Genomic DNA, 27,565 nt, shown 5'->3' with positions numbered 1-27,565 from the left:
ACAAAAAAAAAACTTAAAAAATAAAAACATTCTAAGAAGTTAAATATTTAAATACTTTTAAATCTAATATGAACATGAATAGTTTTTAGGATATAAACCATACACATGTTTAGCAATTTTCCTTGAAGTATATGTAGCAAAAAAAAAATCATCTGGTGTCCACCATGAATTCTAAAAAAAAAAAAAATAATTATTATAATTGAATAAATGTATAAAATCTACAAATAAAATTTGCATAATCATCGATTAAATAGGTATTGTTAATCAATTATACAAAACAATAGCATAATAAATACATTTTTTTTTATTTGATCGACAATGTAGATAATAATGTTATTTATTAAATTTTTAATATCTATATCCAATATATTCACATAAATTATTTACATTAGACACCACACCACATGAATCTTTATCGCGCTCCCTATTTAATAGCTTCCAATAAAAAGCATCACGAACATCGCAACACCACCTATTGGTAATGTACTCGTATATTTTAAAGCACAAACCACACGTTCATTAGGACGGCATTACTGCAAAACTTCTACGGTGATTAATAAATCATCATAAATATCTTGGAAAAATCATGGAAAAAATAGTTATCAATCGATTATTTGGTACGCTATGATTTAAAAATTCTTCACTGAAAAACAATATTTTTTTTTATTTTTTTTTCGTAATCACTCTATATGATCTACTGAACTACTCTTAAAATTGCACACCGATATAGTAAACACAAAACATTTTTGTTTAATTACTCTATACATGATACAACGTAATAGAATTCTTAGAATAATCCAAAATGAAAATGTCAACGAAAAAATGTTCTTTTTTTACAAAACTCTTAAGCAATCGAATAATCAGTGAAAATCGACAATATGTTTCTTATAGCAATAAACTATATATTTCAAAATATACTAAGTATTCAACAAGCATTTGATACAGCTAAATTATTAGAAAAATACTTATTGTTTAATGAAGATGATCCTAAGTTATTCCAAAACATGGGACAAATTCATAGAAAAAAAAAAACTTATAATAAAAATATTGGCAAAATAAACAAGTCCAAACAAGGATGACAGATTATTTTAAATAATTGTATAAAATATAATACGTAAATATAATATAATGTAAAAATTATTATGTTTATGATAACTATTGTCTAAATTTATAAAATAAAATAAATAAATCTACTGTAAAAAAAAAAAAAAGTGCATCTTCGGCTTTCAGACAGCACAATACTGAATAAACTTGTATTGCTAATTAACTTATTGATTTAGAAATGTTAACATATTTATTTTATAGAAATTGAACTTGATTAGATATTAAGAATTTGACAGCAGCTTAAATTATAAATGATTCAAATAAATATATTTTGATTACCCAACTATCGACTAAGTCGGATGATTAATAAAATAATGATATAAATAAAATATATTAAAAATATATTATATTAAAAATAATAATATATAATAATTAATAGAATGATTAATACAAAGCAATTTGATAATCATTTGAATACTGAAATATTAAATATTTATAAATATAAATGTTTAATAATAAGTATAAGTTGTATATTAATAGAAATTCTAAAATATACATTAAAATTATGATATGAGAAGTTAAGTACTTAACTAGTTCTTCATTACTTTAGTATACAAATAGGAAATTAAACAGGTCACAACTTCGTGTTTTAAATAAAATTGAAAAATAGTAAATTTTAATAAATACTTTATAACCATGTTGGTATGTTTTTTCTCCTTAAACATATAATGTTATTACACATATTCTAGCAAAGTACAATCCATCAGGCTGTTAAACAAGGATTTGGTCCCAGACTAATAGCATTTAATAAAATACGAAAAATTATTTTAAGTAATATTTTGGAAATAATTGTATTACTTTGAGAGTTACTTTTTTTTTCCCGTATTTCAATTCATATTCCAAAGATAGTTATACAATATATTAAATTAATTTTATATTTTGAACAATGCATTCAAATGAAATAAACATTATGGGTGCAGGATGTGTGTACACTAATTGTTAATTTAAAATGTATCTTATAAATATTTAAGTCAATATTTAATATAATTATACCATTAAAATCATATAAAAAAAAATCAGTAGTTAATGAAGTCATAATATATTGTAGGTATTATAAATCTACTTGCCTCAATTTCTCCATACAAGGCTAAAGCTTCAATTAGTTGATCTCTTGTGATAGTATTTGCCAATTTTCTTGAAGTAAATTTAACTGTACAACCAACTAATGATTCTGGAGATAAATACTAAAATGTAAAAGAAAGTGTCTAAATTATTCATTAAAATAAAGATTTGTTATTTAATTAAATTTTATATTAGAAGTGCGAATAGTAGATGATAGAATATACCACAATAACTGTGCTAAATGCTAACTATACTAACTGTGCAAAAACTAACTTCATATTATTATTTCACTAGAAATCAAGATTTAAAAATAACGAAAATTATTTTCAATATAAAAATGAAAAATATTAATTAGGGAAATCAAAGACCCAATTTTGCTTCTTACATAAATATAAAACTCCATAAGTTTTTATACTTACAAATACATAAATGTATATATGGTTAAAATAATTTAAAATATATAAATGATAATACAAATAAGAATAAAATAGAAAACTGAGTGAACACTTACATCACTTATAATGTGTTGAGTTTCATAGAAATCAAATGATTCGGTGTTGTCGTAATTTTCAGGGGAAACCAAAACTTTATTTGCTTGAAGAACTTTCTATAAATGAATATTTAATATATTTTATTTATATAACTGTTCAATTAATATTAATACAAACCTCTTTATTTTCTATGATTTTGCCACTATCAAAATTGTTGTTTGAGTTTATACAGGTATTTGTGAATTCAATATTTGATTCTGAAAAATAGTATTTGTGTTAAAATGTTTAAATAATTTGTGTAATTTAAACATACGGTTTGAACAATTTAAACTGGTGCTATTGTAAATTTGATCAAATGATGGCTGGCTAGATGTAAATAATTTAGGAATACCGTTTTCGACAATTGGCTTAACAGCAGCAGAATTCTAAAGCCAAAATATTAAATTAAATAAATAATAAGTTATTCATTAATATAAATTATAACATAATAAATAAATTTAGAAACAAGTAAACAGCTTTATCAGAAATAATCTGTTAATAATTTACCTGAACGTATATTTATAAACGTAATAATTTCCATCATTTAATATTATAAACATTATATTTATTATTTTAAAATAGTTTATTTAAAATCTAGAAAAATATACATAATAGACATTTTTTATAAAACAAACAATATACTCATTAATTTAATAAATTTAAATATCAAAATAAATAGAAATAACAAAAATGTTTGAATAATAATAATTTCAAATGTTAAAATGTTTTTCCTTGTTAATATTTAAATTTACAGAAAGTTATTTAAATATATTCTAAAAAAAAAAAAAATAAAATAAATAAATAAAAATCTATAATATTTAAATTGACACAATTTTAAGTATACAAATATGATATAATATATAATTATTTAAATTCATTAAAATGTTGGGTAAATTATAAACTCACATGTTTATAAGTATGATATCCATTTGGAATATTTAAAGATACATTATGTAAATTCTTTAAATTCTTCTCGTCAACACTTTGAGTCTTAAACAAATTAATTTATTAATTAATAATTATATTAAATGATTGAGTGAACAAAAAAATTATATTTTTCATACCGTTATTTCATCAGAATTATGTCTAGTAGATAATACAGGTAAATTCCAAGAACAATTAGATTTACAAGTTTTATTTATTGGTACAAATGGCAGTTGAAAATTAATAATCGGTTGTGGTGATTTTATTTCTGGAGATTTCGGTTCACGGTTTCTTGATTTTTTCCAATATGGTTTTATTTGTTTATAATAGCTTTGTGGAAAATAATTTTTTCCTGAAAAAATTTAAACTCATGCTTAGTTATAGTTATTTTAATAGAGTTAAAGTAATGAAACATATAAATTAAAAGCATAACCAAAGTAATCTAAAAGATAATGAAGTAGCCATTAAATATAATAAGTATAATTATATTAAATAAAATATCAATGCACTAAGACATTGTTTTATTCTACTATAATATTCCCTTTAATGATATTACTTTAAAATAATTATTAAAAACATCCCATACATATTTCTCACATACCTCGCCATACTGCATTTACTGGTTGCCTGAAGTCTTTGTTAAAGTCCTCATTATGTGATTGCTTATACCATCTTGATTTATCTGATTGAGGTTTATTGAAATGCTTCTTAAATTGTGGCGGTTCAACAAACCAGTTTTTTTTATTCTTCCGATTATCCTAATAATTTATGATTGGTTAATTTATTTTTAAGTGATACAAATATTAATTTTAAAGGTTAATTAACTACTTCTTGAAATTTAACAGAAAATATTGAACCTGAAAGTTGAAGGACAATTTTTGATGTTGATCTCTAGAATCTGAATAATTATTTCGTTTGAATGGAGCCCAAGTTTTATGATTTTTATTCTTCATAGTATTCTAAAAAAAAATGTTGCATATTAAGAATTTATGTACAATAACTATGCACATTATGAGGCTGAATAATAATCATAAGTATCATATTACAATCAGTGGGACTATAAATAAATCCCATTGGTTTCTCGCACACAAATATTATGTTATATGCTCATTACCAGGGCTCGGAAGTTGTAGCACTAAAAATCAAAAAATATCCATTTAACTTGAAAAAAATGTAATTTTACAAATTATTAGACTCATTAGACGCAGTCTGGACTGATTGAATCATAAAATGTTAACAGAAATGTTAAATTACTTAAATATATTTATAAAATGTACTTATTATTAAATTATTTTATATATTTACCTTGGAAATTATCCTAGATTATTAAAATGTTTGATAATCTAATGCAAAGATACAATAAGGGAATAACAATGACGTCACTAACTATTAATACATCAAATTGTCAATGAAAACATAAAATAATATTTGAGAAAGTCTAATTATTTCCAATAATTAAAATATTTATTAAAAACATAACCAATACAATTATTATCAACAAAATTTGATTATCTCCTGCACTATGTGAAAATATATTCTAAAATAGCAATGTAAACCCTAAATTAGCAAAATAACAATAAAACCTGTAAATATGCAAAAAATAGCAAAAATAACTTTTGTGTATGATATCCAAATAGTGAGAAACATATTTGTATTTTACTTTGGGTGTTCTAAGATGAATCAAGAAAAATATGTATTTGCCAGAACTTCCGGGCCATGCTTATTACAATTTCTATTAACATAAATTTTAACATTTGAGTTATTATTCATTAATACGATTCAACGATTTGGTAACAAAAAAAAAATTGTAATCTAAATATTTTCTGTTAGTTCTTTAAATTGAATTGTTTTTACAATTTAAAACCAATTCAATGTTCAAGTGCTGTGTTTCATATTAAAAGACTATACTTAACACACTTTCAACTTATTAATATGAATCACCACTAACCTCATTTTGTTGTTTTAATTTTAATTTTTTTGACATACCATTAATTGGACTTTGAAAACCAAAATATTAAATCATTTATATCATTTAATTGGTAGAAAGTACTAATAATAAAAAAATGAGTGATAGTTAGCTAGAATGATGATTTGGTATTATTCAAAATTGTTGTGTAATTATTGTTATATATTTCAGTATAATAAAAAATTGGAGATATTAAATTACCAAATTTATTTTGTACATTAATATAAAATTTGGTAACTTATTGTAATTACAAATTATACAGGATGATTTTTTTTATCATAAACCAGTCAAAATCTATGGAAGTATTAGGAATTTTAAAATAATTCATTATAAGATTTTTAAGTTTTATTGTTTTACACCGTTATGATTTTAATCACTTTAACTGTCTCCCTTATTTAATAAAATACTATCAGGTTTGCAACTAATTGTAACAACGAAAATCTATAAACATCTATAAACAAATTTTAAATTTGTTAGTTATTATTAATTAAATGTTTAACCACAGAATACATTTTAAGTAAATACTAAATTAAATATATTATTTAAAACATAAAGTTAAACCAATTATTTTAAATCATATTTTTTGATAAATTTTTTATGTTGTATTTTGGTTAACAATTCAATTGAAAATATACATATGCACTTGTAAACGTATACTATTCAATCAGCATTATTATGTATGGAAATTAGATTAGATATTTTGCTGATTGATACTGAACATTGTATAATTTATTGGTAAATTTAAGCTAAAATGGATTTTTTTTTTAAATTAAATTATACATATTACATATGAATAATAATCATGGTTAAAACATTTTAATATTATTTCAGTAACAATTAGTACAGTTGGTATAATTAATCAAAATAATAATTAACTAGATGACTAAATAGCTCAATTTGAACAGAAATTAATGAAACTTTATTTTGTTTGTTACAGGAATTACACATTATTAATGGTTATGTACATTATTAGATATAATTTAACTAAGATAAAATTTTATTTTGATTTCTGGTTTTTACTGTAGGGTTTGATAAATGATAAATGTTTGATAAATTGCCTTGTAGCAGTAAATTTCACAAATATGTAAGCATTAATAAATCACAAACTTAAATTAATTACTATGAACGCAAAAATCATTTTACTTCAGTTAATTCCTAATACTAACCAAAATATTGACTGGTTCATGATAAAAATCAACCTGTATAGTATGTATGGTAAATATGGTAAAAATAATTTAAAATATATAAAAGACAATATAAACAAGAATATAATAGAAAACTGATTATACACTTACATCACTAAAAATTTGTTGCGTTTTATCAAAGTTAAATGGGTTGGTGTTGTTGTGATTTTCGGGGGAAAACAAAACTTTATTTGTTTGGAGTACTTTCTATAAATTAATATTTAATCTATATTATTCATATTAATATATTTTATTTATATAACTATTTAATTAATATTGATACAAACCTCTTTATTTTCTATGAATTTGCCGTTATTAAACATTTTTTTTGAAATTTTACAGGTATTTGTGAATTCAGTATTTGATTCTGAAAAATAGTATCTATGCGTTAAAATGTTTAAATTATTTGTTTTAATATAAACATACGATCTGAAGACGTTGAACTGATGTTATTGTAAATTTGATTGAATGGCTGGTTAAATGCAAATAATTCATGAGTACTGTTTTTGATAAATGGTTTAGTAGCAGCAGAACTCTAAAGCAAAAAATATTTAATTAAATAAATAATCAATTATTTATAAATATAAATTATTTCATAATTTTTTACATTACAATAAATAAATTCAAAAATAGGTAAACAGCTACATAAGTATATCAATTAACCTGAACTAGTTACAAATATTATATTTATATTATTAGAACAATCATAAATGAAGCAAAAAAAAAAAAAAATTGGTCTATTGATAAATGAAGAAAAGAAACAGCGACTAGCAAAGATGAATATTTTGATATTGAAAACTAAGTGGTTGTGAAAATCTGAAATTTTAAGTACCTGTGTTTGATGCAAAAATCACTGAAAATAATGATTGGAGTATTGAAATGTGTAATTGAATCAATAAAGGTGAAAGGGTATACTACTTCGCTCTAATAAAATACTTAAAATCAAAGATATTTTTTAGAAGCACAAAAATACACCTCTAAACGACAATAGTAAGACCTACAATTACATATGGATATAAAGTACAGCCCATAACAATACGAGTTGAATAAAATGTATAATATTACAAACCTTTAAAAGCAAAGTATTGAAAATAATATGTGAACCCGTTAATGATATTAAAATTAATAGGTATAAGAAAAATAAATAGTCAAAGGAATGATAATAAAATCTGTATCAACAAATTATGTGAAAAGAGAAAGGCTTAAATATATAAAAGAGAGAAAAGTAATTAACAAAGCTTAGAGCAATTATGGAATGGCAACCTAAGAGACTAAAAAAAAAAAAAAAAATGATAGTTAGATGGCATTATAAGACCTAGAAGATTGGAAATTGGAAAGAATTGGTCCTGGGTCACGACGAAGTTAGAGAGCATTGACAGTGTCAGCGAAAACTCTTATTGAGTCAAAGCTATATGATGATGATAATAAATAAATAATTGTTGATTGGAAAAATAATTTTGTTGTAAGCTCAGTTTATCTTATGACACAAAAATATGTTCAAAATAATTTAAGTTCTTAAAATTTTAATTATAATTGGAGATTTTCTCAGAAAATTTGAATATTTAATTAAACACAAAAACTTAAACTATTGTTTCAAGACAGAAAAAAGAAACTAAACAATATAATAAGCATTCAATCATTAGATTTGATTTAAATTAAAAAATATAAAATAAAACATTTATTTATATTTAAGAACGTTTTTTAATATTATTTTTTTAATATTTAAACAGCAGTAACAGAAGAAATTATTTGAGCTGATTATTTTTCTTAGTAATAATAAATAATATTAATAATAAAATAGTAATTAAAATGCAAAAATTTGCATCATTCTTAACCTGGGACTTGTTAATATTATCAAGTGAAAATGAAAAATTTTCCATTTCAATCTTTGACTTTAAGATATCTTCCTGAGCAGCAAAACCTGAAAAATTTTTTTCTGCTTAGAATTAATATTATTAATTATGGTTTAAATTCGTAAAATTTACTCTCACTTGTTGAAATGTTTTTAGAAGAATTTTCTTCCAAAATAACTGTATCCTGTATGTTAAAAATATAATAAATTATTTATTCAATTATGAATAATTACTAATTAAAATTATTTTAGTCTTAATAACTCTTCAAATTGTTTTTGATGAGTTCAAAAATGAAATTTTTTTGCATATTTTGAGGATTTTTACAATTATATACTTATATATATATATATATTATATATAAAACTAACAAATTACTCAAATATCAAAATAATTGCATTGCACAATTAGAGCGTATTTTATGTTATCAAAAGTAAAAGAACGACGATTATCTGTTTATAAATATTTATATTTGAAAAAACTTCTCTCCACGTCCACTTAAGTGATTGGAGACACGACGAACACTAACCGACGTTTTAATTTTTGTTATTATCGAAAATATTATGAAAAAAATAATAAAATTTAGATATAATTTAGAAATAAGAAGAAAATAGAAGAATAGAAATTAATAGATACAACGCAAAAAAGTTTTTCAAAATTACTGGGGAAATAAAAGTTGGTTTTAAGCTACAAACATGGATTATAGTTGAGGATACAGGAACTATGATCACAGAAGAAAAACTAGTCATAAACCAAGGAGCATTTCGAAGACCTCCTGAATTGACCCACAGTAGGGCATGACTTATATCTAAATAGGGACTGCCAAATAGTAGAAATAGATATAGACAGACCCAAATACGAAGAAATTGAGAATTTAATTAAGAGGTGTAGTAATCCGGAAGATACTTGTTATTTATCCTTCACATATCCTTATGTTGTTTATAACCTTGGAATTTTATAACTATTGTAAAACTATTAAATATTAGTATTTTTATTATACATATTAATTTTTAGCCGGATTGTCAAATGTCGTTAAATGCTAAAATTTGTTATTGTGAACGACGGAAAACCTTGATGTTTTTCTTTATCCACGAATCACTTTTTGGTGCCCTTAACTAATTGTCTATGTATACATTTTTAGACATGATATAACTTTACTGTTGTACAGACCGGTAGAGTCGATTATACTATATTGACTTTTCGGACTACCAGTACTCGTGTTTTAGTTAAAATAAATTAATCTTTTAATCATAACAAAATGTTTTATTTTATTTTGACTACAAATCTATCAAGTGATTGAAGAAATTGTTTGCAACAAAGGTGGACTTCGTCGTTAAATCGTATTGAGTCAGTCTCTAGCAACCCGGCTCACTACATAGGCTTAAAAACAACAAAGCCCCAAGAGAGAACAGCATAGTGGCGGAATTACTTAAAAAGGTGATACAATATTGGTGAGCAAAATCATAGAAGTTAATAAGACAGAAAACTGAGACTATTCCAGAAGAATGTAAAACCGCCATTGTAAGTCCAATATTTAAAAGGGAAATCCCACTAAAATTGAGAACTATAGAGGAATCTCATCACTGGACACGTTATAAAATTTTGATATTAGAAAGAATAAACCCGTGTGTCGAAGAAATAGTTGGGAATTACCAATACGGATTTAGGAGAGGAAAATCCACAACAGACCATGTCTTTACATTAAGACAGATAATGTCAAAATATTACAAATTTGAAAAGAACCTGCATTTAGTTTTTGTGGATTATAAGCAGGCATATGATAGTGTAGACACAGAAGAGCTTAGGAAAGCACTGGTAATTTTAGGAATATCCAAAAATTATGTGAACCTAATAATAAACCTAATAACCTAATAAGCATGCTACGGAAAAACATTATGCAGAGTGCATTATTTGCAAGGCATCTCAAATCCTTTTGAAGTTAAATCTGGCGTAAAATAAGGAGACGCTTTGTCACCTGCATTATTCAAATTAGTCCTCGAAAAATTAATAAGAGACACAATAGACGACAGAAAGATGGAGATAAGCAATTAAAAAGTTATGTTAGCTTATACAGATGGGTGAATGGGTGAAACCAAAGAGGGAGTCATAAACTCAACATCTAAGCTCATAAATAAAAGTAAAGGAATAAGATTACATGTTAACGAGGGGAAAATTAAGTACATGGCCGTATCGAAAAGACCGCCAAATATAGATTCCATAGAAGTTGTTAATTTTAAGTACTTGGGTGTGAACTTCAACAACAAAAATGATATGCATATAGAAATTAACGAACGGATCACTAGTGAAAATATATGTTATTTCAATATTATTAAACTTCTGAGATTAAGTTGTTATCTAGAGAATCAAAGATATTACTATATCATACCCACGACTTATGAAATCATACGCCTGTGAAACCTAGTCGTTGACTAAAAGTGATAGCAGAAGATCAGGTTATCAGGTTCGAAAGGAAAGTGTTAAGAACCATATTTGGACCAATTTTTAATCCAGAAAAAAAGATATACGAAAGAAGAAGTAACGAAAATGTAGAGATTCTTTATAATAAGCTAAACATATTCTCTTTTATTGGGAGAAAACGATTAGAATGGTTCGGACATGCATGGGGAGCAGATGGACGGTTAATTAAAAATGTAATTATCAATAAAATAAATAAAACGAGATCTCTAGGACGACCCAAAACCGATGGATTAACGAAGTTGTCAAAGATATAGTAATGATAGATCAGAACGCAACTTTAGAAACAGTTTATCAGAAAGACAAATAAAGAGAGATTTTGATGACAGCGATGGTCCTGAATGGACCACTAAGCTGATAAAGAAGAAGATTATAGGTATTATTCATTATAACATGACAACGAGGCAACGACTGTAATCGACGAGATAAAATCGGATACTAATCGATTAGGAAAAAATAATAAATTGTAGGTATAATAATATTCACTGAAATACGACAACTAAAAATATAATCGGCGAAAAAAAATTGGATAAGTCTTAAATTATCGGCATAATGGTCGACTAGAAATTATAACTAGTGAACTAGTGTGAAATCAGTAAAAATGAATAAAAATATCAAAAATGACTTAAAAAGTAATAAATACCAAAAAATGCAAAATAAAAATTAGTTATTCGGATTCAAATGCTAATGAAACACATTTGTGGCTAGGGAAGCATTGTCTAAAAAGTTCAGAAAAAAAAAAAAATAATGCAAAATGCATGAACTTCCGAGCACTATTCATCACTAAAACGTATACTTTGACAGTGTAAGTGTAACCATGTAAACGTTATAAGAATGTTCTTAAGTACAAATGTATAACGACTTCATAAATTAATTATTTATATTGTTATTACGAGTATATAATAATCAACGTTCTTTGATTTTTGAAAAGTTATTTTCATTATAGTCGAAATTAATACAATACAATGATATTTTGTTTGTAGGTAATGCAGCACCCCATTTATGGTAAAAAGCTGTTAAATCTATTTAGACTCATTATTATAAAATTATTTATATAACATATCTTGACCATGGTCTACATTGAGTATATGAGAAAATACATCTGAAGGAAAAATAGAAGGCCTTCCAGAAAATATTCAAACTAACGATTTGGTACATTTTAAGTACTCTCGCCAATTACATCAAAAAATGAAAACCGGAGACTTTTTAGTTATAAAAATATATTGTTTGATAACCAATGTTTGTTTAAATTTGAAAACCTGTCAAATTCCTAGTTACAAATTGTAATTCTTAAGATAAATAAAAAATTACGTGATATTTTATGTTAATTAATTAAAATATTTTTTATGTATATTAACAAAAATTTGATAAATTTTTTTTTTATATTCATGGCATATTTTGATAGCTTTAAGTACATGAACTTCTAGGTCATAATCATGACATACACTTATTATTAAATAATAAAATTCAATATAAAATATATATGAAGTTAAAAAAAGCTATTTAATCATATATAAAAGGTTTACTCTAAGAATTGGTCGAAAAAGTTAAATAAAATTTGTTATACAACACCTTTTTTTTAAATAGTTTATAATACAATTTTAATGATGTTTTACATAATAATTCTCATCTATTTTAACTAATATGAATGATTCTCAAAGAAATTTATACAAAGTAATTATACAGAAATATATTCATCAATCATATTATAATATAAAATATTAGAAAATATTTTATAACTTGCCTGATCTTGAATACCTATTTCCATAGGTAAATGAGGATTGTTAAGTTCAAAATCATTGGATTCCTGTAACAATATTTATAAAGATCAAAGAATCCACTATTATGAATAAATTATACTTAAAATTTAACTTATAACAATTTATTTATATTGCATATCTAAAATTAAGTGTAAATATATATATATATATTATTACTTCATTTTCAAAGTTAGACAAGAAGGAAAAGTTGTCCAATATATTGTTTGTACATGTATCAGAACTTGGAAGAGAACCTAGGGTATATTAATTATAATAACAGTTAATAATATAATTAAATAATAGTCTTATTATTATAGCATATAGAAAATAAATAAAATTTCACCATTTGAAACATTTTTTCTGGATTCTTCTTTTGAAAGTGTGTCTTCTTCGGAATTCAAAACTTCACAAAAATGTAATGGCGAATTACTCTAAACGGAACAATTAAATTAAAAGGTATTGAAACATGTTATTCAAACAATGTAAATATAAAGTATAATAAATTATTCTCAGTATTAAGTCTAGGTAACTGTATTACATGCTAATTTAGTGGTTAATTTATTATTTTGAGTGTGGTCAGGTTAAGTGAGTATATTTTAATGTCAGTTAAAAACAACAAAACTAATGACATATTTAATAGGCATTTTCATTATTTGTACGTGAGTCAATGGGATTAAAATGCAATAAATAAAAAAAAAAAAAAATGCATTATTTTTTAATAAATCATTAATTTAATTTTCTTGTATGCTGTGGTATTAGGCTGTCGGTAAAAAAGTTGATGAATACATTATCGAAGCTACAATTCTAAACGGAAAGTTTAAAGGCGAAGATGTACTGTTGCCTCGCATCCCAATGATTCCAACAGATATACCTTTCGAATTCAAACTTTGCAGTTTCCGGAGCGACTCGTCTTTGCAATAACCATCAAAAAAGCACAAGGCCAATCACTACAAGTGTGTGGACAGAATTTAGAAAATCCAAGCTTCTCACATGGACATGCACACGGCGTTAGAAAATCTTCTGATTTGTTTGTGTACGCACCAGAAGGAAGAACAAAAAATGTTGTGTATCCAAATGCATTTCAATAAATATCATTCAATTGAATACTTGAATTTTCAGACTTTTCTCGATAAAATGAATAAAATTACATAATGATAAGCTAAATTGAATATCGTTGTAAGATTATTACGTAGTATATTTAATCTTTATATATCTATATGTATAAAAATATAATGCTAGCATAATCACAGGTAGCGAATTTAACCCACAGTTGGAGACACAGAAAAGGTAGAATTTTTAACGGGCTACGAAGTGCAAGGGTTCAGCTAGTATATATATAATGCAAGGAGATATTAAAATTTTCCTATTAGAACATCTCTTAACGAAGAAAAAATACAAAAATCAGATCAAACGAAGTATGTTTTATCTAGGGGCCCATATAAACAGCGATCGCAACATGATAAAAACTAAGCCCGTACTGAAGTTCAAGAAGTTAAAAAACCAAATAATAAAGAACATAAATAGAATACAAGTCAATTAAAGTGATTAAAAATAAAAAAGTTGTTAGAAAAAAAAATGTTAAGAAAATCTTTATAAAAAAAGATAGCTGAGGACAGATGATTTCAAAAATATAGAATATAAATAGCAATACACGAAGTAATCCATCATTTACACAACAAAGAAAATAATAAATAAGGAAAAACCAGATACGAAACGATAAAATGAACGTTTCGGCACATGACCGTTTCTGCGATACGACAGTGCACTTTCCACCGATATGGCAATGTCTACTACAATATTACAGTGGCAAGTGGTATACAAATATTTATATTACTATAAATTATTATTATTATTACTACACGTTAAAATCAGATTTTATCATTTTTAGTCACTCAGCCGAAAGTGAAGTATGTAGCAATATTAATTGTCGTGTATAATCAAGTTTTTTGTGTACAACCATCATCACGTGTTTTTTTTATTATTCAGGAAAGGTAAATTTACATTAAGTCAAAAGTAAAATCAAAAAGAAATAAAAATGTGATTATCGTGCAGGGTTTTATGTACATATTCAATAAATTTAATGTGGACGAAATTAAATTGTTTTGAGGATTACGTCGTAAAAATTTGATATGTCCAGTTCGAATACATACCGGTGCAAACATGATTTTAAAATTTTAAAATGTTTTGCTAAAAATCTTAAAGCGACTAGAATAGAAGCAGACACAGCTTTAACGAGTAAGCGTCAAAGAGCTATGTTCAAGCTGTTTTCTATTTTAAATCTCCGCCTTTACGCTCGGGCGCGGAATCGACTACCGGCCAGACTAAACACGACGATGCAAGGTGAGTAAAAATAATCAGCCCGGGACTGTCGAATGTCAGTAGCACCAGGGGCGTATTTAGGGGAGAGGTGATGAGGGTATTAGAACACCCCCATCGACCGTATTTTATGGTTAGGTTAGGTTAGGTTTCACCAAATGGCAAACTTACTTACAGTATAATTTGAATAAATATTGTATACAACTTGTAGATCTTCCCGAAAAATGCAAGTCCTTAATTTTCTCCAGACGACGTAGCGTGATGCCACAACAATAGATGGTTACACAATCCTTTACGTTCCAAACCATACATACTTAGGTACATAAATATGTACCCTAAGTTTCGATGGTCTCCTCACCTTCACGGCTTAACTATTTTTGCCACCCGCTGGTCTAAGTTTCTCAGATCCGTGGCCAATACATGGTGGGGTTCCCACCCCTCTACCATAATACTTATTTACCAATCTGTCATACGCTCCAAGGTTGATTATAGTTGTTTCTTTTCTAGCTCTTCTGCCCCCGCTCACTTTAATAAACTTAATAGATTACAAATCTCTTGTCTTAGATCCATTATTGGTGCCTTAAGATCCTTCTCCCGCTATTGAAGTCGAAACATCTTGCCAAACACTCCATATAAGAACCAAATGGCTTGCCGATAAATTCTTACTCAAGCAGTTAGCAAACAAAAAACCCTATATCTTCAGTACCTTCCTTGAGGTTTATTACTCTTGGCGATATGTCCAAAAGACACCACCAGTTCTCGCCTTAATAGCGCATTCTCTTGTAGCCACATGCAATTATACTATCCAAACTAACAAACTTCCACTATATGAAACTAATTTCCAATCCTTACTTTTTTCCCCTATCACTCACCTAAATAATATCTTTCAAAAATCACTCGCGAACCATTCTAATTTCCGCACCACCCAATTATGTGAACAATATCTTTCTCGATTTCATTCAAAACACCTTCCCGCTCTTCATCCTAATTTTCACGGACGGCTCCGTCTCTTCCCTATCAGCTGGATATTTTTTTTATATCGCGAAGTTTCACATTTCCTTCTCTAACAATCTACCTCCCACGGCATCTCCTTTCACAGCTGAATGCTTCGCTAAAATTGAAGCACTCAACACAATCTCATCCTTATCTCCAAATAAATATCTCATCGCCACTGACTCCCTGTCCTGTCTTCAAGCCCTCTTCTTTAACGTTTTCAAATCACATCTCTCTCCTCTCATAATCACTATCAGACATATTTTATTTTCTCTTACGAAATCTGGCTAGGACATTCAATTCATACTGGTACCAGGCCACACTGGAACTGCGGGAAATGAATTTGTTGACAAGCTAGCTAAATTCTCTGCTTCCCTCAAATGCCCTCCAAGTACGAAAATTCCATGGTCTGATTTTATTCCCATCCTGTAATCCTAACCTGTACATCTATTCTTTGGCTTAGACACTGGGGTTCACTCCCTCCTTACTTCGCCACCTGATATACAAAAATATCTCCAACCATACCAACATTACCATGGTTTCATAACCTCGATCTTTCTCGAAAATGCATAACATCGTTCTCCCGCCTCCGGTTTGGTCATACACGACTTCCTTCTCATTTCCTTAAACTGTCACTGAACCATTCTCCTCGCTGCACACTACACAATGACCCAATGGTCTGTGATATTAAACATCTACTCTTCATCTGTCCCAGCTTATCAACACATCGTGACCACCTATTATCTATTTTGAATACCTCCAACATCCCTTTCGACTTTATAAGTATACTTTCAAACCAACAAAAAAACATCATAATAAATATATTATCTTTAACCATTCAGGCTTTTTAATCTAATTTTATATTGTACTGTTTCTATGGTATTTGTAACTGTAATTGTATTTTGTAATTTGTAATTGTATTTTTAATTGTAATTGTTGAAACTAACTTTGTAGCCACAAAGTTAAAAAAAAAAAAAAAACTTGTAGATTTTACATACACTGTCTTAATTTAATTATTTATATAAATACATGGTATTTATTAACATAACACAGGGGTGGGGGGTGGGTGCAGACCATGAGTTGATTACATTTTAAAACACCCCTGTTAAATGAATCCTGGATACGCCACTGGGTAGCACCGTATACAGAATGCGATAAATAAATTTAATAATTTATTAATGCACAATTTAACTTTAATTACATTTTTTTTTCACTTTTAATTTTCGCCGAAAATCTTAGATTTACAAACGATAACGAATATCAATATAAATAGTTTAAAATATAGAGAGAAAGTTTCTTAAAAACAAAATATGTGAATGATAGTGAAATATAGAGAAATCTCATGTGCTGTAAAAAAATTTGTTAAAAATCTATTTTCTGGTATAAAATTGATAAAAATAAAAGAATAATTTACCTTATTTGTTATATTTGCTTCATTATCAAATGGCTCGCCTTTAATATTGAACGGTTGATTTTTTCTGTTCTGAAAATATTTTTAAGAAAAATTGATAAGTTTTCTTGTAGTAAAATTTAATATAGTATCAATAATGAAAAAATATATTAATATATTATGTTTTTACTTGATATTAGATATTTTTTTTTTATTAATTTGTTTAATTTATTGCTTTACTCTTACATATTGTTATTATATACTATTTAAAGACGATAATGAAGATTTTTTGTACAACTTGTTTTTAAATTTGTCCATGAATATAAGGGATAATGAAACCAATTATTTAGATAAATGATGGTCTGAACAGCGTTATTTGTATTGTTAATTGATAATACGTAAAAATATTTATTATAAAACAATAGGTGGTGTATGTTTATTAAGACTTTTAAAATATTAGATACATATTAACAAAAATCGTGATGCATACAGGCCTATTCGACGATGTCACAGTACACAAACATAGAATGCAATTAGTGTTTATTTTTCGATATTTATTCATGAAGCTAAATTCAAAAATAAATACTTGTTTGTAATAACAAGTGGTTCTAAATCCTCAATAATTATCATTATTTCATTTAACAAAAAAATAAAATAAAATTTAACTTAAAATCTTACAACCATTTAGATATTTTATGTATTTCATGTAAGAATTATCAACATTACTTCCTTTATTAATTATTCAGCTTTAAAAGCAATCAACTTTATCGGGCTTATCAATGTTATTAGTGAAAAAATAAATATAATTAATAAGCCTTCGTAAATTAACTTCAAATTAACTGAAACTTACCCATAAACCTGTGATGAAACCAAAAAAATAGTAACTAGGAGTTAACAAATTTAAAATTTAATTTCTTCATGGTGAAACTGTGATTAATTAATATACATATTTTTATACTTGTATTTACATCATAATTAATAAATAATAAAAGAAATAAAAGAAAATTTAAATCAAATATTTTTATACTCAATCTAAAATAATAAATGATAAGAATATCAATTAAGTCTATTAAAATGGTGGAAATAAATAACGATTTTATGAAATTGATAGTTTTATAATAATTTATGGATATAAATATAACTAATATAAATATTATAAATATATTCTAAATATAACTATTATTAATTTATTAAGTTAAATTTAAATATTGAAAATAAAAAAAATTTCATACCCATAAGTTCTCACTGCAAAAGGAAAATGTTTCCAATTCATTCTGTGTGTTGGATTCTGAAATTAGATCAGAAGTGTTGAAACTGCCTAAAAATATATATATACTTATATTAATTAAGGATCTAAAATACAAAAGCATAAACACTAGTATTTTAGTATAAACAAATATAAACTAATATATTTGTAAAGAATACTATCAGACAGATTTTGGGGCAACTTTTTTTCAATAGCACTAAAATATTTCAATATGTCTTGAAAACAACAATAAATTAAAATTGAATGTAGTATAAATGAAATATATGAAATTAAAAATATTTTATTTTGTGTACATGTAATATCCTTGTAATAATAAGTATACCTTATTAATACAACTGATATTTATTTATTTAATAAAAATCTATTTACTTAAAAATTAATAAAAATCCTTAAAAACTAAAAGTTATAATTTACAATGAGTCATAATATTAAAAATAATATAGTCAAAATATTTTTTTTCTTGTTTAAAACTTATTACTTATTAAATCTATGGATTAAACATTTAATAGAAATTTGAACACGAAAATAAATGTGGAAAAAACAAAAGTACTCATATGTGGAGGGAAAATTAAACCAAAGTACATATAAAACTACATAACATATAAACATAGGAAACTAAATAATAAAATAATTAGATGATTTAATATACCTTAGGTGCATTCAAGAATAATGGGAGAAATAAGAGTGAAATAATAAAGCATATGGCAAAGCCAAAATAGCCTTAATAAATAAATCAATAATAAATAATAAGAAAACTTTACTTACATCAAGGAACATAAGTTTAGAACAAAAAAAATCTATTGAAAACATATGTATGGAGTTCAACTCTAAATGGGCAGAAACAATGGAAGGATGAAAGAGACTTGTTGAAAAACAAGTGTTTGAAATGTAGTGATATAGGAGAATATTAAGGAAATGTTGAATGAACAGAATAGCCAATAAAGAACTGTAATGAATATCAGAAGGAAAGTTAATATGGATAAAATAGTTAGAACACAAAACTAATGGACAGGCCATATAATGCAACATGAAGGATTATTAAAATTGATTATAAAAGGAAACATGGATGGACAAAATCATAAGAGAAGATCATGATTAGAATATATTCAACAATTAAGGACTAAGATATGACTCATGTGTAAAATAAAGTGGATTATAGAGAACAATGGAAGATGGCTTCAAACCAAACTACGGGATTGAAACCATAGAGGTATAAATACTAGTAAAGAATGACATTTTAAATTACCATTAACATCATCGGTTCCTGGTTCTTGCTTAATACTAAGTTGTTGTTCTCCCTAAAAATAAGTATGAAAATGTTAAGATTAGAAAATATTATTTTATCTTGAAAAGGTATAGCTTTATTCAAATTAATATATGTGCATAAATTAATTTTATTTTGTATAATAAATGGAACTAAAGTAGAAAATGTACAAATTTTTTTTTTTTTTGTCAGAATCATTATGAATTTGAAATGGTTATTATAAAGATTTCAAATGAAGGAATACACAATACAATAGTATCATTTTTCTTCATTATATGTAACTTGATCAATGATTTAAACATTATATTATCAAAAAATACACAAATTTAAGTCTTAAATCTGGGTCAAAAGGAAATTTTTAATACTCCCTCCTCTTTTTTTTTTTTACAGTTAACTAACTTAAAAAAACCAAAACATAACACAATCTAAAAATTAATATGGTAATCCAAGTGTGATTTAATCTATGTTGTTTTTCAGCTTTCTAATAGTGTATACATATTTATTATGATACCATGGTATTTATCAGAAAGAAAGTTTTAACAGAAACATTATTTTTGATGAGTAGTTGTTTAAACAGGTGTATAGCACAACATTTAAGAAATAGCAGAATATTACCAGAACTAGACAACAACACAGATTTCTTTAAATGTAATTTTATTTTGCTGAAAATCCAACCAAGTTCAATTCCCAAAATAATCTTTCTAAGTATTTGTTCATTAAATCCAATCCCATACTCAATTAATCTTGTAAATTAATTTGAAATATGTTTTGCAAGAGATGATTTATCCTCATTTAAGAGGATAAACCTAGAATTTTTGATGCAAAATATTGCTTTCGTATTTCTAATGGTACGAGGTATTCAATAATGATAAATAGTGTTTTTAAATCTTTTTTTTTTTTGTGTTAGCAAGGTGACATTTACAATGTTTTGTTGGAAGCATTTTCAAAAATATAAATATTTATGTAGATTGGTATAATAATAATAAAATATTTAGATTAAACTTAAGAGAATAAATCAAAGACCTCTAAACTAAATTCAAAAATGTTTTTTAAAATTACTTTATAAATTACATTTATAAAAATAATATTATTGTTCCTCTTTCTGAAAGGGGATCAGAATATTTCCACGGTTTCTTAGTCAATTGTAAAAGGCGATTAAATGAGGTTGCATCAGATTAACAGCAGGTGTAAACATTTTGTCAAAGAGATGAGGAGTTCGAAACAAAACCTAGGTGGTTTGTCCCAAATCAGATGTGCGTGGGAATGACAAAGTTAGAGATAGAGGCGGCTTAGATAATGAAGTATGTGATACCAGCTAGACAGCCAGTGTGGTAGCCGGTTTAAAAATTATGTGTTCACATCTACCCAACACGAATCATGTTAATAGTGTAAAAACATCACCGTTGTGCCTCGGATTAAATCTTTGTCTAGGTATGAGAGATAAATGGAATGTTGAAATTTAATAGGGAGAAGTAGATAATTAGTGAAAGTATTGAGGAGGATTAAAGTTAATATTTGTTGTGTTCAGGAAAGTAAGTGGAAAGGAGGGAAAATAAAAAACATTAGGAGGGCAATAAAATAATATATTCAGGTAAGACTAGTACTAGGAATGGAGTTGGAATAACATTGGATGATGAGATGAAAACTAACGTGGCATATGTAAGAAGAAAAAATGAGAATTATCATGGTAAAATTGGTATTTGATAAAAAAGTATTAAACATAATAAGTGCATATGCGCTATAAATAGAATGTGAAAAGATAAGGAAGAGTTTTGGCAAGAGATGGATGAGATGATATAAGGAATATCAGAAAATTAAGATATTGTGGTTGGTGTTGATACGAATGAAAATATAGGTAGAGAGAAAGAGAGAGAGAGTAAATATAAAGGAAAGAAAGTTTATTATATTTTATAGTAAATAACACATAAATCATAACAATTATAATTATTTATATTAATTAAAATATATATTTTTTTAAATTCCAGGTAAATTTATTTATTATTATTATTAATTATGTATCATTATACATTTATTTTTCCTAAATTATTACTTTTGTGATAAAATATACTTCATGAGTCAATTTATCTAAGCATGAGTAGTGGTGTTCAGATTATATATGCTAGTCACAAAAGGTTTAAATATTAGTACCCCTTTCCCAAAGACCAAATTCTTAATTATATCATGGACATCAATATATTTTATATTTCCATCATAACATATAACTATTAAAAATAAAACTAACAAAAAAAAATTAAAATAAAATAACTTATTTTTAAAATTTAAAATTCCAGTTAAAAAAAAAATTACACAATGATTCCTAAGAAAGAAAGTAATTAAGTGTTAAAATAAGTAAATTCTCTTTAAAAACATAAAAACAGCTTTCGATACCATTGATAGGTATAACCATAACCATAACACTCTTGCACATTAAAACTATTAAAATAATTATGGTATAAATGAATAATTATTTAAATAAATCTTTATATGAAAAAACTTATTTTTAGCCATACTTTATTGATTATATTTGTTTAAATAATAAAGAAAAAAAGAAAAATCACTTACAGGAGGAAGTGTTTTATAGAAAACATTCCAATTAGCTTCATTTGGATTATGATCATACACAGCATAATGTTCATCGTCTTCAAGAAGTTCAAAAATGGCTGGATTTTTACTAAAATGAGTCAATTTTTTTAATGAGTTAAAATAAATAATAAATAAATGCAGTAAAAATATATAAAAATAATTACCCAATATATTCAATATCGTTTGATTTTGTACTGATCTCATTGACCTTAAGAATCACATAAAAAATAAGTATGAAACTTGATTATTTAATACTAATTAAATTAATTTTTTTACTTATAAATCATAATTTTTCAAAAATATAATTATGAGTTAGGGACTTAATATATCTTACTTTACTATTAGGCTATCTGATGAAAAGTATACTTGATAATTAGTAACCATCTTGATTATCAACATTTTTTTTGTTGAAAAAAGTTAATACCAATAAAGGTAATCAATGATCTCAATTTAATTTAATTTTAATTAATTTCTAAACACTTTTAGATAAGTATATAAGTTAAATAAATAAGTATTTAATATTTTAAGAAAAAACTGATTTATATATATTTTTTAATTGATCCTTAATCCCAGCAACTATGGCCATTAGCTGTTAGTAGGGTTATTGTGGGGTTTTTTTTATAGCGTTTTGGAATAGATTTTAACACGTGAGTGTTTGCATATTGGCAGAGTTTCGAATGGGCATCCGTAGGTTTCTGCCATAACCAATTGGGGGACAGCAGCCTCTCTCTCTAAACAGCTGTTTATCTACTCAGAGAGAAGTACCACCCAAACCGGTGATGGTGCGCGTTGCAACCGACACTTTAAACCGTTTAGACACTTCACGTACTTCAAACCGATTTATAATTTATAGGTAATAGTTATATTCTATAATAATGAATATGGATATTCATGTACTTACCAAATCAGATTTATTAATCCCCATTAATGTTTTACCGACACCTAATTCATTTTTTTTATGATCCACTGGTGGTTCGCATTTATCCAATTCATTATTTTTATCCTCTAATGGTAACTCTTCGCCATCGGATGAATAACCTTCAAGAAATTTGTCTATTCTAAGGTAAAAACAACAAATGAATGTCATGTTAGAAAACAATTATAGATTAATCATTATCATCTCATGGATTTATAACTCTGGTACAGTTATAGAGTCAATTTTTTTTCTTCTTAATAATTCACTTAATTCCAAATTATGCATAGACTTTAATACTAAGAAAAAAATATTTAGATATCTGTATGATTATAATCTCTAATTATGTATGGTGTCAGGAAAGTGGCGATCCCACAGCCCAATATACTACAAAGTATATTGCAATAGCCTCCACACTAACTTTAAGTAGTTGGTGTGGACTGGTCCTCCAGGTTGGGGGTTGAGCGTCGAGTTAACAATCTGACCTCAGAAAAAGCACCTATTAAGAAACCTTCAAATGGGCCTTGGAATTATATTGATCATGGTAAACGACTGGATTTAGAAACTGGACTTCATTTGGGAACTTGGAATATTAGAACACTTAACAAACTGGGAGCATTTAAATATGTCTTAGATGCTAAAGACTCATATAAATTAGACATCCTAGCACTACAAGAAGTACGATGGCCAGATAGTGGAAACATTAGAACAGGTAATACAAAACTATTTTACAGCAAAACTAAAAATGGAAGGCAAAATGGAGTAGGTTTCATGATTAATAAGAAAATTCTTTATAACTTAAAGAGTTTCACATCTGTAAATAACATCATTTGCTACAAAAAAAATATCTGGACGACATTTTGATCTAATTCTAATTAACTGCTACACTCCTACAGAGAACAAAGTCGATGATATAAAGGAAAAGTTTTATGATGAACTAGAGACAGTGATAAATAGCTTACCTACTCACTGTTTGAAAATGATAGTGGGTGATTTTAATGCTAAAATAAGTAGAGAAAACATATACAGACCCATAATAGGACCAGATAGCCTGCATGAAATAAGTGATGACAATGGTACAAGACTAATTCACTTTGCTAAATCACAAGGATTAATAATTAGTAGCACATACTTTCCAAGAAAATATATTCACAAATACACTTGGGTCTCTTCAAATGGTTGAGCTCACAATCAAATAGATCATATAATGATAAATAAAAGACACACCAGTTGTATCAGAAAGGTAAGAAGTTTTAGAGGAGCGGATGCTGACTCAGACCATTACTTATTATTTGCATAGTTTAATCTTAGGCTCTCTACAAAATGGAATATGGTGAAAAAATCAACTAGAGAAAAGTATAATATGCTTGCGAGACATGGTCCTTAACAAAAGGCGACGAAAGGAAATTAATAATATTTGAGAGAAAAGACTCCGGAACATCTATGGACCACGTTTCAACCAAGAAACCAATACCTACCAAAGAAGAAAAAACAATGAATTGCAAAAACTGTACAACAGACTAAATATCTTAGCGTTTATTAGAAACAAACGTAGAGTGATTTGGACACACTTGGAGAGCAGATGGACTATTTGTAAAAAAATTACTTGTTGAAAAAATTAACAAAACAAGGGCCCTAGGAAGACCAAAAATCCGGTGGATAGATGTGATAACCAGAGACCTGAAAGAGATAGGTCAAAATGTAACTTTTGAGCTGACATACAACAGAGATAGATGGCGAGACCTCTTGAAAGCAGCAATGGTCCTTAATGGACTGGTAAGCTGAGAAGAATCTCTAATTATAATATTGTTTTATTTTTACATAATTTATACGAGTATTATTAGTAAGGAATTATTAAGATTATTATTATAATATAATTTGCTGTGCTTTAGTTTTTGGGTATAAAATAAATATTGTTATTATTATAATAACTTTACTGTATTCTTATAGATAAATTAAATAGGTCGTGAACAAAGAATTCTCAAATCTCAATTATTTTTTTATTAGTTATAATTATTATTATTTAAATACTATTAGAGTTGAACAAACTTCTAATCATAAACTTATTTCAATAAATTATGAATTGATCTAATAAGGAATATTTAAGATAAAATAATAAAATAAATAGTATTTATTATACAAATATAATTAAATTGTTAATATACATCAGAGATGACAAATAATAAACAATATATTGATTATCATAAATAAATGACATTATCATAAAGATCTACACTCAAAAACTCTAATGATATATTTATTATTATATTATATATATATATTATATTTACTATTTTGTTGTTAATTAAAATGTGGTAAAGAAAGACACAGGTATATATAATTGATAATAAAAATATAGTAAACAAAGTTTTTATTCCTGTGACATGTTCGGGAAACATTAAAAAGAAAAATTTTAGATATATTTTATATATTATAAATATTATTATTATAATATTATTTTATATATTTTTTATATTTTAACTGTATATTATATATATATCTTCTAGGTATAGGTAAATGAAAATATTTCTATACTTTTTAATTTATAAAAAGGACTAATAGTCTACAGAAAAAATTGTCTTACAAAACTTTAGTTGATTAATTGAATTTTTTATCAATTGTACTTAGTACTTAAATGTCAATAGATAAGGCTAATTGCAATTGATTAATGCCAGTTATCATATTACAGAAATATAGAAGACAATTTACCAAACTATGACCAACAATCCAAGTTTGTATATAAAATATATTGAATGATTATTAATTTAGTTTAACTTGGCATTATTTAGAATGCAACTTATTAATTATTTTTTATTGATACTAAGTATAAAATTACATTAATGTTGAGACATAAATAGTAACATGGTTATAATATGCATTCATGAACAAATGTACAAACAGTACTTAATACAAAGGCATTTTTTTTCTTCAATGTCAGTAATGTTCGGTAATGTTGAAATTATATTTGCTTGACACCAAACATAATGTAGTACTATAGGTATATTAATAATATTGTTTTTCTATTAACAAGTAACAATATAGATCTTTAAAACCATACAATCATGACAGTTATGAATTAGGTATTTTATCTAAACTATAAATTTGGCTGAACTTTTGTAATTTATTGCCACAAGCATTATTCAAAATAATGAAACAAAATTGTTGAAAAATTAGTTGGAACCAACATAAAAGTGAACAAGTTTAACTAGCTCAAGCTGCTATATTACAAATTAAAATTAAATCAAAGCCAAGCCGTAAAAACCACATTAAATGATTGTTTATTCATAAAATCATTTAACATCGAAAGTTATCAAATAAAGTTTGGAAGAGATCCCAATAATGATGTTCAGGCCATGTTTTAGACATATTTCTCTAAATTCGAGATAGGTGTGTACATTTAACGACCAGAATCATCCACTAGACATTGAAAGTATATAACAATCAAAAAATAATGTAAGGCTTTTGATTATGACCATAGTTAAAACACAACTTTTGAACAACATGCAATATTATTTATTTAACAAAGTTAAAAATTTGTTTTTTTTCTGTCCAATCGTAAAGACGTTTTCTAACACCACGACGAGTATATCACAAGGTAATAATAGAAATACGATCGTGATTCGTCAACAGTGTAGTGGCAAAAAAGCAAGGAAGCATTCAAGTGTGCGCGGGGAAACTGGACGGAAAGTGAAATTCGTACGACACCGACACTTTACGTTCGTCCGGCACACGATAGCGCGGGCGGGCCGTTACTTACTCGCGTAGTATATCCATGTTGCTGCCGCCAACGTTCAGGTCATCTTGGCCGTCATCGATGGGCAGTGACATGTTTGAGGACGGTTGTTGTAGAAGAGCTGCAGCAACGGACGGACGGACGTCGACGAAGCGCAAGATCAAAAGACAGGACGGGGCGCGGAAGAAATGAAACGCGAACGTCGATTGTCGGGCATGCGCGAACACTCGTATCACGTGCGCACCCGTAGT

At 26.3% G+C, this 27,565-nt stretch overlaps 1 protein-coding gene across 3 annotated transcripts; it reads right to left on the bottom strand.

The window, feature by feature from the left end:
- LOC112679211 (putative uncharacterized protein DDB_G0282133) lies at positions 1-27,565 on the bottom strand. 3 transcript variants are annotated; one of them, XM_025548922.1, is made up of 24 exons: positions 27,339-27,565; positions 23,570-23,726; positions 22,833-22,876; positions 22,648-22,756; positions 20,068-20,119; positions 18,787-18,872; positions 17,579-17,647; positions 13,199-13,286; positions 13,033-13,109; positions 12,840-12,902; positions 8,756-8,807; positions 8,606-8,691; positions 7,197-7,305; positions 7,058-7,137; positions 6,882-6,977; positions 4,478-4,579; positions 4,222-4,378; positions 3,761-3,972; positions 3,603-3,686; positions 2,971-3,082; positions 2,835-2,914; positions 2,678-2,773; positions 2,172-2,288; positions 1-171 (listed from the first exon to the last, which is right to left on the bottom strand). In XM_025548922.1, exons 1-24 carry the CDS (start codon positions 27,407-27,409, stop codon positions 64-66), a joined length of 2,307 nt encoding a protein of 768 aa, XP_025404707.1. In that variant the 5' UTR covers positions 27,410-27,565; the 3' UTR covers positions 1-63. The 3 variants fall into 3 exon arrangements, with proteins under 3 accessions (XP_025404707.1, XP_025404706.1, XP_025404708.1); XM_025548921.1 differs by having other exon boundaries at positions 8,606-8,706; positions 8,762-8,807; XM_025548923.1 differs by having other exon boundaries at positions 8,762-8,807.

The sequence above is a fragment of the Sipha flava genome, unplaced genomic scaffold (genome assembly GCF_003268045.1).
Source record: "Sipha flava isolate LNK unplaced genomic scaffold, YSA_version1 132_pilon_pilon, whole genome shotgun sequence".
Classification (NCBI taxonomy): domain Eukaryota; kingdom Metazoa; phylum Arthropoda; class Insecta; order Hemiptera; family Aphididae; genus Sipha; species Sipha flava.
This window is presented reverse-complemented; position numbering and strand designations above follow the sequence as displayed.